The 12,788-nt window shown below is 34.8% G+C and overlaps 1 protein-coding gene across 1 annotated transcript in view; it reads right to left on the reverse strand.

Moving 5' to 3' along the window:
* Positions 1-354: 354 nt before the first annotated feature.
* The window catches only part of LY75 (lymphocyte antigen 75), a 138,429-nt gene continuing 125,995 nt past the window's right edge, over positions 355-12,788 (reverse strand). Inside the window, exons 36-39 of the mRNA XM_054562735.1 lie at positions 12,189-12,305; positions 11,364-11,537; positions 9,054-9,080; positions 355-1,972 (exon numbers count right to left, since the gene is read on the reverse strand). Coding sequence (XP_054418710.1) covers positions 1,770-1,972; positions 9,054-9,080; positions 11,364-11,537; positions 12,189-12,305 — 521 coding nt within the window. The 3' untranslated portion in view covers positions 355-1,769. The remainder of the gene's footprint in view (positions 1,973-9,053; positions 9,081-11,363; positions 11,538-12,188; positions 12,306-12,788) is intronic.

Genomic DNA, 12,788 nt, shown 5'->3' on the forward strand with positions numbered 1-12,788 from the left:
AAAATGAACTTTTCTGGCCAACCCAACATATGAAGAAAATTAAGATTTAGCATTTCATTACCAGGGTCCTCTTACGAACTTGTTTGAAAAAATGAACATGGGGGTAAAATCACTTTTAAACAGCCATTTTGGAAGAGCTGCCACTAAGTAGAAGTTAACCAAAATAAACAGGAAAATTAGTTGTATGTTGTCTGGGAGTTGCGTAGAAGGGGAGCGTATAGAGCAGCACTGACCAGCAAAAAAATGGAAATAGTGTATAGTTTCTGTTGCCCAATACGGTAACTATTAACTGCATGTGATTTGAGAGCTTGAAATTTGGCTGATGCAATTGAGGAACTGAACTTTAAGTTATTTTTAATTTAAATAGCCACATATGGCTACTGGCGACCATATTGGACAGTACAGATTTTTGACAGTGTTAGGTAAGAATTTGAATAGGAGAGCAAGAAGGAATTCTAATGTTCACTACTATTAGTGCTACTTAGGAACTTAAAATATTTTGACTTCTAAATCACTACATAAGAAATTTAAAGCTCTACAGAGCATAACTGTATAATGGAGCTGCTGTAAAATTTGCTCAGTACCATATAGTCACACTATAGTCCTCATCACTGTAGTTATTCAACTACACTGTAGTCTCAACAAAGTGCTATTGTGATCAGGGAGGTTTTTGATTCATGGTGAGGCCAATGGAAATACAGCATAAACTGCGACTTTGTTGCCTTTGGTCAAACGAGAAATGTAAGAAAAGTATTCATAAGCTAATGTTCTGCATTAGGGGGTAAGAATACTTGAGCGCTCAAGTGTCTAGATAATTAGTGTGACCTTTATGCATTTATATTTTAATAGTTTTTTTTTTTAGCTGTAAAGAACACTTAGAAAAGTAACTCTTAGCTTTTCCCCATTTTTATTTTTTACCCCCCAAATGATTATTTTTCAGCCTTAAATTGTTAAAGAAGTTGTGCTGAAAACTTTTAAGCATTGTCACTACAGTAGTACATTTTTCTGCATTTTTTGCTTAGTTTTTATGTCATTGAATGACATGGTTTGTCAGTGGGGAGTATGAAACCACCTCACAAAGGAGCAGGTGTGAGAGTGGAAGATTCCTTAGAGGTGTTACGATGCTAGTGTTCTACTACCAGCCTCCCACCACCTTGGTGTGGCTGTGATCATTTTGTTTCAAGAAAAATTTGTAAAATTTTATTAAAATTCTAACCATTTGTGGTCAGTGCTAAATACCATTTGTTGATTTACTGGAATTTAGGGTGTTACAATCTCTGAAACTTTATAAATGTGAATCATAAAGATGAAAACAGGAATTATATGCCAGAATAACAAGCTTGCACTCATGTATCCAAATATATATATAGTATATATAAAAGGTTTATTCCCCACATCATGCTTATTAAAAGGCAAGTCTCTAGCGATTACTAAAACTAGCAGTACATAGAATTCCCCCCCCCCCCAACTATAAGGTGGTTCAACTAAATGGGAGGGAAGATAAAACAGCTAAGACAAGTAGAGTGGGTGCTGGGTTTTTTTTTCCCCCCTGCTTGGGTTTTAAGCTTTCATTCATTCCAGTGGAAAGTAACATTTGGGAAGGTGGTTAAAACCACTAACATCTAAGATAATTTCCATTTTCAAATAAGATGAATGTTACTGAAGTAAGGATATATACAATAAAAACATTGTGAAGTTCTATATTAAAATCTTGCACATGAATCACTGTCAGTGTTTATTTGATGTCTTAATCTGAGATTTCCAAAATTTCATTCAAATTGAATGGCACGTTCATTTTCTTCTGCCATTACCAAAACACAGTCATCATTATAAGGTGATTGGGGTGCAGTTGAAAAAACTGTGGTGAAACCAGAATTCCAATTTCTTTTGTACAGGAACCAAATGATTGCTCCTAAAACTGTCAAAATTACTGTGCTAGCAATCACCAAAGCAGATATTAAAATGTGGTTATCTGAAAAAGAAAAGACAAAGTATGGAAATCAAGTTAAATAAATCACTAGTACTGTATTTTGGGGGGCACTAATAGTTTCCTCATGTAAATACTTGCATTTTTTGGGAATTTTCCCACACTGATGTGAAAAAAATACATTTATTACTATCAAGATTTATATTTCTTAGCTTGAACAATTGCCATACCTAAAAATTCCAGGTACATTTTGCAATTCTCCAGTCTTGAGATCCTAAAAATCTGTTTTGTCATTTGAACTTAGATAACTTTATTTTTGTATTCCTGAAGTAATTATGTACAACCTTTCAGTTTTGGGCTATTCAGAACCCTTGCAATCTTTCTGTAAGAACTTAGTTAAAAAACTCAAGAAAAATTACTCTTTGTTTAGGAGGACAGTGGTTTGAGGAAGGTGTTTGTATTTAGTAGTAAAAGTATATGGGGAAAAAACCCCAGAAATGTTTTTTCTTTACAGATGTATTTTTGCATCAATATTACTTGATATGCTCCCAATGCTCCTTTCAGCTGGTGCTTGTTAAAGTGAAACTTGGAAAATGTAAAGCTTAGCAAGAAAAATCTGGCCAAAAGTTATCTGTTAAGGTGAGGGAAAGCCATTGATACATTATTTATTAAATACTGAAAGGCTTCTTTTAAAAAGTTGGAAGTGAGGCAAAGGCTATAGCTAAATTCTCTTCTTTTCAGTCATAAAATAGATAAAAGTTTGGTAGTGATCACAGTTTATTAAGGTGCGCAGGTGTGTTGTTAGAGGCATTTAAGTGAAAAAATGCTAAGCCAAGAATTCTATAAACTGCAAATGGGATTCTTCCTTAGTTTTTATTAAACTTAACAGCCCATTTGTAGTATAGCACTTTGACTTTGCCAGTGTGAACACAGTAATTTTGTCTATTAATGAACCTACAGTAATATAATCAGTAATACTTTAAATAGTGATTACATGACAATAGCTCATTAAAGAAGAAATACATTTGAGTGTGAAAAAGCATGGTTCATTGAGACAATGGCATAACAGACATAATCACATGCTTTAACTACTGAATTAAAATACCTAGTATCCAAAGAACTGAATAGCATCCCACATTGGTGGGGCATAGTCAGTATATATGCTCTTTGTGTTTTTACATTCAGCAAGGGACGTTAGGCCAAGCTTCCTGCAGGTCCTTTGGCTGGCTAACTTCATACTTACTGCAATGTACAGGAATGCCAACCCTGTGGCAACTGAAGAATAGTGTCTTAAAACTATGTAAGGGGCAACTATCTGGAGTAAAGGAATAGTTCTACATTAGAAAACCTGTTACCTAATAATTACGAGGAAAATTCACTGCTCACTTTACCAACTAAATACTTGCTGTTATTTAATACTAATTAAAAGCTGTTAGCTAGGAGGATAAGCCTTGCTTAGCCTAATAAAATGAAGTTTAGGAAACCTGTAACAAACATACTTGGATTAAAACACAGGCTCACACTCCACTCATTCTCGAACCCAAACAATCCATTTCTTCAACCAAAGGTTACTAATGATCTATCCTTAAGAAACACGTGTACATTATTTGATTCTTGTATCTAGTGTTGCTGGACTACTAGCCACTCAGCCTTGACACGTTTTCATTTGGCTTCCTTGATATGCTAACTCCTTTTTTATTTTTCAAACTGTTGCTTTCTAATCATCATTGTGGACTTAAAATTCTGCATGGTTGATCTAAGTCATTTGAATCTTTTATGTAAATACTTTATGTGTTTATAGCTGATGCATCTCCCCACTTTATTCCTGCGTTTGTTTTACCATGAATTCTCTCAAATGATACCAACAGCCACTGCTGAATCATCCAATGTAAGAATTACCCTAGACTTCACATTTACTAATAATCAAGATGACACATGTTCTCTGTCCAGTCTGACCATTCCTTTTAGTGTCACCATCATACACTAGTTCTAACACTGATTGTCTGAGGCCCAAACTATATAATCCACCTTTAAAAAATATAATGATGTTGGCCTGGCTAGTGTGGCTCACTGGTTTTAGTACCAGCCAGTGAACCAAAGGGTTGCTGGTTTGATTCCCATTCAGGGCACATGCCTGGGTTGTGGGCCAGGTCCCCAGTAGGGGGTGTGCAAGAGGCAACCACACTGATGTTTCCCTCTCCCTCCTTTCCCCTCTAAGTAAAATCTTAAAATTGTGTGTGTGTGTGTGTGTGTAAAATCTTAAAATTGTGTGTGTGTGTGTGTACACACACACATTGGATTATGATAATTACAGGCTGATCTGAGTGCCTACTATGTACATACAACATCCCCCCACCTTTTCACATACGAAGAAATAGATGCAGTTTAAATGACTTGTCCAAGTCCTTTTAGTAAGTGGCAGAACGAAAATTCAAACCATTCACCTTGGTTTATGCTGATATATCCTCTTGGATAACCTTTCCTCTCCTGTCTAAAATGAGTATCGACTCATTTTAGATCTTCAAGATCTAACTTGTGCATCATCTCTCGTAAGTCGTTGCTTAATCACTTGGGCTACCGTGCCCTCTCCTGTGTGCTTACGCACCCAGCGCAGCCACTTTTCCCGACAGCGCTCTTCCCGAGGTCTTATAACGTATACTTGGGCGAAAGGGAACTTCCTAATCGCCCAAAGTGTCACCCCACTTTATCTGGGTTGCTTCAGCTCTGTGGTGCTGTTCTTATTCCACAAAGTCATAAACTAAACATATCCCTTTATGACAGGTTTCAAATACTGTTGCATTTCCTTTAGGTCTTCATTCTGCTCAAATACAGCTTTTCCTGGCAACCCTATTTAAAAAAAAAAAAACTCCCTTTCTCCCTTCACTCTCATCTGTTTTCTCTACAGTACACACCACCATCTGACATACCATATATTTACATGTATTTAACCTTCCCACTAAGATGTAAGCTTGAGAGCAGAGGCTGTTCACTGCTCTGTCTTCAATGTCTCATAGAAGAAGGCCTCACACATAGTAGTTAGACATATTTACAGGATATTTTTTTTCATTCAAAGCTCACTAGAGTCTAAAGACCAAATGTTGCCAGATCCTTTATTTCTGAAGTGGTTTTGGGGTCCATCACAGACCTATCTAATATTTTCTACTTGTGTCAGTTCTCATACATCTTTTTCCCCCTAAGTATACATTTACATAGCTTAAAATTCATGGTTCTACAAGATACACAATGAAAAATACTGCTCCTGCCTCACCAATCCCTCACCCTTAATTTCTGTTCCTCAAAGGTAACCACTTACGTTACTACTGTTACGATGTTTGCTTCCATGCTTCTAAGTAAACATGCTTATACTGCTTTTATTGATTTAATTTTTAATTATGGTAAAATATGCAACAATTTACTGCCTTAGCCAATTTTAAATGTACAGGTCAGTAACACTACATTCACATGGTTGTGCTATGTTAATTACCACCATTCATCCATAGAACTCTTCTTGCAAACCTGAAACTTAAACAGTAACTTCCCATTACCCCCTGCTCCAAGGCCCTGGCCCTAGCAACCAGCATTCTACCTTCTGTCTTTGAGGTGGACTACTTCAAGTAGCATATACTTATAATCATACAGTATTTATTTTGTGACTGGCTTATTTAGCTTAGTGTCCTCCGGGTTCATGCATGTTTAACATGTCAGATTTGCCTTTTTAAGGCTGAATAATGTTCTACAGTGGTAATGTATACTGCATTTTGCTATCCATTTGTCTGTTGATGAACACTTGGGTTGGCTCCACCTTTTTGGCTATTGTAAAGCTGCTATAAACGTGGGTGTACAAATACCTCTTGGATCCCTCCTTTCACTTCTTTTGGACATATACCCAGAAGTGGAATTGTTGGATCATATGATAATTCTATTTCTAATTCTTTGAGGAGCTACCATTTTGTTTTCCACAGTGGCTGCACCATTTTATATTTCTACCAATGGTGCATAAGTTCTGTTTTCTTCATATCATCGTCAAAACTTGTTACTCTCTGTTTTTTAGATAGGCAACCTAATGGGTGCTCTGCTTGATTTTTTTTTAAGATATTATATATTGCTCCTATAGAAGAGAGAATTAAATACACAGAAACTCTTAAACACTCCTCTTTCATACTTGTTATATCAAGCTCCAAACAGAGAAAATAGTCAAGATACACATATCTGAAAAAGAACTTGTATCCAGAATTTTTAAGAATAAACTACCAATAAATAAAAAAGCAAACCAGCACTGACTGCTGTGGCTCAGTTGGGCATCGTTCCACAGAGCAAAAGGTTGCCAGTTCGATTCCTGGTCAGAGCATGTGCCTGGGTTGCAGATTTGGTCCCCGGTTGGATGGAGCTCATATGAGAGGCAACCAATAGATGTTTCTCACATCAATGTTTCTCTCCCTTTATTTCTCCCTCCCTTACCCTCTCTCTAAAATTCCAAATCTTTAAATAAGAACAAAAAAAGCATACCCAACAAAAATAAGGGCAAAAGATTGAACAGGCATTTTATAAAAGATATCCAAATGGCTGACAAACATGTATAAGTGCTCAGCATCATTCTTAATCAGGGATATGAAGATGTTACAAGAATTAACTCTGAGTGGCAAAAACAGGTTGCCAGTACCATCCTGGGATGGATGAGCAAATGGAATTTGCATACACTAGCAGTAGGAATGTAATGTGGTTCAACCACTTTGAAAAATTATTCAATGGTTTCTACACTATGACCGGCAATTACACTCTGGAATTTTTTTGAACGCCAAATTGTATTTTCTCATTGAACTCCATTATCTGTTTTTGTGGGAAATGACTGAAATCTTTAAAACAAAATTTATCCTCAGTTACAATTCTTGAAGCATCTGTCTTAAGGGTTTACTACATGCATTTTTTTTTAAGTTACAAGTAATATATTTACATGGTTCAAAAACAAAACTATAGAAGGAGAATGCTGAAGAGTCTGTCTTCCATCTTGTTTCTCCCTCTCAAGGAAAATGAGAGTATAAGTACAAAGAAATATGAGAAATTTCATAGGCAGCTCTATCATATTAGTGCTAAACTATAAGTGATCCAAATACCCATAAAGGAAAAGAATGGCCCTAGCTGGTGTGGCTCAGTGGATTGATTGCCAGCCTGAGAACTGAAAAGTCACGGGTTCGATTACCAGTCAGGGCACATGCCTGGGTTGTGGGCCAGGTCCCCAGTTGTACAAGAGGTAATGTATCTCTGATTTATGTATCTCTCATGCATCAATGTTTCTCTCCCTCTCTTCCTCCCTTCCCCTCTCTCTAAAAATAAGATCTTTTAAAAAAAAATAGAGTAAAATTTGCATATTTATAGATACTGCACAATAATATAATAAGTACAATATATATGCATAATATGGATGAATAAAAAATTCCTGAGTGAAAGAAACCACAGGAGGTACATTTATGTGAAATTCAAGAAAAGCAACTAATATACGGTGATAGAAAGTGTAGTGCTTACCAATAGGGTGGCCATTTATGGAAAATGGCATGAGGGTAATTTTTGTGTGATGGCGATTATCTGTATCTTCATTTGAGGGGTAGTTGCACAAATGTATACATAAGCAATCATCAGGCTGTACATTTCAGGTGTGCATTTTACCCTGTTTATACTTCAAAATACAGAGATTTAAAAACTACACCATCCAATTGGAAAAAATCCAAAAGTTTTATAAGACATTTATACATTGCTTCTGGAAGTGCAAAATGCTATGATACTGATAGAAGTTACACCTCACTTTCAATTTAGCAATTACCTTTCAGGTAATTCAGAAAAAACACATTTGTGCAAGGTGACTGATTCAGTACTATTATAAACAATGACTTGGATTCACTATAATAACTAAAGTTTGGAAACAACCCAATAGTCAAGCTGGTTAAATAACTGTATGTCCATACAATGGAAGAGTGTGTAATTGTAAAAAAAGACCAATCTATGATAATGATATGAAGAGATATCTAAAGCATATTAGTGAATAAGAGGTGCAAAATAAGTCATATATCTCAATTTGCTTATTGGCAAAAGAAGCAGTAGGAAGTTAAAGAAGAAACAGAAATGGTGCCTAGTAAAGACACAGGGACAAAATGGGAGGCAGGTTTTTCAGTGTCTGCCTTGTAAAGTTTTGCTTTTGAACTATGTAAATACATTTGGTTGGCAAAAAAGCTCTGTACAATGGCTCTAGTAGCGCTCAGTTGTCGTTAACTTCATTCAGAACAACTTTGTTAGATTGTATTGTCACAGCTGTCATATCAGTGTGCATTTTTTTAAAAACCAAAGTTAGTGAATTTTAGCGCAGCCATTTTAACTTTGAAGATGGAAGAAAATACACAACATTTTCAGCATATAATGCTTTATTATTTCAAGAAAGGTAAAAACGCAACTGAAATGCAAAAAAAAATTTGTGCAGTGTATAGACAACATGCTGTGACTGACTGGACGTGTCAAAAGTGGTTTGTGAAGTTTCTGGGTATATTGACATAATGACCAAATGATTCTTTGCTGTGGGGCTGTCTTATGCATTGGAAGATGTTTGGCAGCACCTCTGGCCTCTACCCACTAGCAGCCCATAGCAGGAGATGGCTGACAGACTCAAAATATTGAAGTCAGTAACGTTGTTGGTAAAAATGAAAAATACGTCTTTTATTTTATGGAAAAAATTAAACAAATTCTGTGGCAAACTCAATGTTGCCTGTAGCTTTAAAAAAAAAATGCATTTAGTAAGCCCTTAAGACAAATGCTCTATGAGTTGTAATTATAACTGAGTTGAAATTTTTTTGAACAAAAGACGTAGTCATTTCCCACAAAAACAGATAATGGAGTTCAATGAGAAAATACAATTTGGTGTTTTAAAAAAAAAGTTCAATTCATACCTAACATGGAGTTAATCATATTTAAAATGTCGTCTTATTACTAAGCTAAGAGATCTTTATACATTTGTATAAAAGTTGTTCTACTTTACATTATGTCACATAATCTTTTAAAGGGTATCCTTAGGAGTATTTTAACATGCTAGATTGTTAGTACATTTGTACTTACGGTAAAATTTTAACAGAAGACTAATTCTTACCTGATAAGTATTTCTTTTCATATGGAACTAAAATATAAAAGAAAATTAAAATTAAAATTTAAGTATGCTTTATTCTAAGTTTGCCTTTAAACACTTTCAAAGCAGTTAAAAATGAACCCTTTAATGGCTCAGTAGGATCCATATTTCTGTTGCTTGGTGTTGCGTGTGTTATCTGTTTCAAACTTAATTTTTAAAAAAAGATGTAGAGGTCTGACAAAATGTGTTTGGTTGGTGGAGAAAGAATAAGGGAACTCAAAAAGACAATGAGTAAGTGCAGGAAATAAGGATTTTGGTTGGAGAGTGTAGAAAACACAGTAAAATTAAAGAACACATTTGTGTACCTCATTAGTAACACAGTTGTGACATTACCACATTAGTACGCATTTACTCACGTTTTTTGATGTTTCAAAGTTGTAGTTTAATTAAAAATTTGGTTTATGTAGTGGTGCCCTGAGGCACAGTGAGCCTGTTTTTTAAAAATCCAACAAATATTGGAAGTTAAAGGCTACTTTCAATAACTATTACATGTTTTATATAATCGCTATAAAACTGATTGTAGTCAAGAACTCTGCTGAAGCAAGTAAGAAATATCTACCATATTTTGCCGTGTGTAATGTACTTCACTGTATAATGTGCTGCCACAGTTTGTGTGCACATTATACAAGGGAGTTATTACACCCATGGTATGTAATCATTATACCTGTGTAGAACGCGCATCCTTATTTTTTCCTCAAAAAGTTCGGGCAAAACGCATTATACATGGCAAAATACAGTAATTTCAGATGTAAAGAAAGGAAATAATCAGAGGCAGGTATATTGTTTTGGTTTACAGTTAAAGTAGAAGGGAATACTAAATGCAAAGTGAGAAAATGGCTATGTCATGTTTCAAGCACTCCAAAATTGTATTTGAAAATTTTAAGTGCCTTAAATGACAGAACAATTCTTTCTAAAACTTAAAACAAACTTCGTGCAATGTTTAACAACATAAAAAATGTTGCGGTTCAGAATTATTTTGTTCCCTAGAAAGTATTCTGATGGGTCAAAAGAGAACATTTTAATCCAGAATAAATTATAAACTACAACACAGTTTTTCTTTGTCAAAAGAAAAGATACCAGTTCTTGTACAGAATCAAATTATTTGTAAACTAACAGAATCCTGGAATCAGTAGAATTCTGAAATCCAGCATGATTATTCAGCACTTCCACTGTTCAGTCAAATCACATGCACAGAGGTTATGTGATATTGAATAATTTCTTTGAACAGAAAAAAATTTTGACCTCTTGAAAGCTCTGAGAATAAGCAGATAGAATAAAGTATGTGTAGTTCACCCGATTTGGCCATACTTCTCAAGTGTAAGAGAATTAATATTTGACTTCCAAGAGATGTGAGAACAAATGATACTAATACTGGGTTGGCCAAAAAGTTGCTTTGTTTTTTTCTGTAAGATGGCTCTAGTAGCACTTATTTGTCTTTAACTTCATTTGAAAAAATTTTGTTAGATTGTATTGTAACGCTTGTCATGTCACCATGCATTTTTTTAAAAACATCAAAAACTGGTGAATTTGTATGTATCCATTTTAATATTGAAGATGGAAGAAAATATGCAACATTTTCAGCATATAATGCTTTAATATTATTATTTTTTTCTAATTTTACTTTACTTTATAGTAGTTTCAGGTGTACAACATAATGTACACATTTGTATATATTGTCAAATGATCACCAGAATAAAGTTAGTTACATCATCCCCATATATAATTATAAATTTTCATGTGATAAGTACTTTTTAAAAAAATTTTTAATTAATTTAATTTTTCCAAATATATTTGTCTCTGCCTTCCTCCCAAAATATCTCAAAAATATTATTTTGAGAAAGGTAAAAATGCAACCGAAATGCAAAAAAATGATTTGTGCAGTTTATGGAAAAGAAAATGTGACTGATGGAACGTGTCAAAACTGGTTTGTAAAGTTTCATGCTGGATATTTCTCTCTGGATGATGCTTCATGGTCGGGTAAACCAGCTGAACTTGATAGTGATCTAATCGAGACATTAATTGAGAACAATCAACCTTATACCATGTGGAAGATAGCCTACATACTCAAAATACCCAAATCAATAAAGTTATGGGTGAAAATGAAAAATGTGTCTTTTATTTTATAGGAGAAAAAAAAAAGACCTTTGTGGCCAACCCAGTATATATTCTGGCCTTATTTCCTCTCTGGAGGCATACTTATCACAAAATTATTTCAAAACCAGCCCTACCTTCACACCCCTCTTAGCCTGAAAAAATGCCTTTAATTTTACTTACTGGCTGCTTTACAAAGGGTTCCACGCACAGAAGAAATTTCACAATTTCCTTTTTTCCATTCACCAGTCATGGTGTGCAAAAAGGCACAGGTGTCAACTAGATCCTCCTCATCATCTTGGTCTGTCCACTTATGAAATGTCATGTTTGAATTATCAAACCACTTGAAACTGTCATCTGTCAATTAAGAATATGCTTATCAATATAAAAGCCAAAGGGTCTAGGATTAAAGGTGGGAAGTTACTAAGGTATGTCTAGTTCAAACGTTTGGTTGTAGGATTTAAATGAGAACAGGAATATATCCTGTGTACAGGTATATTAAAGGTATTGGCTCAAGAAGATTCTGAAGACCTCATATTTGTAAAGAAAAAGATATAAAACACTTTTTGGAAATAGCCAAGAAAATAGTTAAATTATTAATTTAACAGTAACTTTAATTTCATTTTGAAATTATTATATCTGTATTTTCTATAGTAACAGTAAATACATTTACATGATATGTATATATAACCTTGATAGTTGTCCATCTGTATCCTATTAATCATTGACACTAATACTGATTTTGATGACCCTGACATATTACAAAAATACTGAACTTAGAACCACATTTTTGTTCTGACAAGAGAATCAACTTGGACTCTCACATGTGAAACACACTGAACTGCTCAGGGAAAAACTGTGGTACGAGATATGGGTGCACACTGGAGCTGCAGTACCTGGGGACCAGAGGAAGCCACCTTGAGCTACAGAATTGAAGAATCTAAAAGAAAGTAATCAGTTTTACTAATATTAATGAAAAAAAGTGGTATCAAGATAAATATCACTTACCATCTGTATTATAAAACATGCCCAGTAGGATATCATCCGGGCCTTTCCATTGCTTTCTCAAAGTATCCAGTATAAAAGCATTTTCTTCTTCATTGTGTATACTTATCATGTCTGCTCCTGAAATTATTTTAGGAAGAAAAAAAGTCTTCCTAGAGCCAATAAAAATCACATGAAGTATATAAAACTGTATTATTAAAATACATACATTACACTTTTACAGTTTTAAAATGTGGCTTGAAAATGTGCACATCTGAAAAAAATGCAACCATGAGAAAAGTAACGTCATATAAATTGAGCAGAATCATTTTATACTCTATTTCATTCACCCAGTTGGTAATCTCATTTTCAGAAAAACAACATGGGGAGGCTTGCACAGTAAAACACACTTTATGCATCTCTCAACTTTTTTACACTACTCACTTTCTCTAGCAATCATGGCCCCAGTTCACAAACACAGAGAGGAGTAGATCTGACCACACCCAACACCCAGGAGAGCCAGAAAGTATGAGGGCAACTTGCCAGAACAGTCCCAAGACCTACTCAAATTCAACTAACAAGCAGTGTGTCTGGCCTTCCTTGCTTAACTTGGCTTCATGCTCC

Source organism: Pteronotus mesoamericanus, unplaced genomic scaffold (assembly GCF_021234165.1).
Source record: "Pteronotus mesoamericanus isolate MK-2021 breed Mesoamerican mustached bat unplaced genomic scaffold, CSHL_Meso_final scaffold_651, whole genome shotgun sequence".
In the NCBI taxonomy this organism is placed as follows: domain Eukaryota; kingdom Metazoa; phylum Chordata; class Mammalia; order Chiroptera; family Mormoopidae; genus Pteronotus; species Pteronotus mesoamericanus.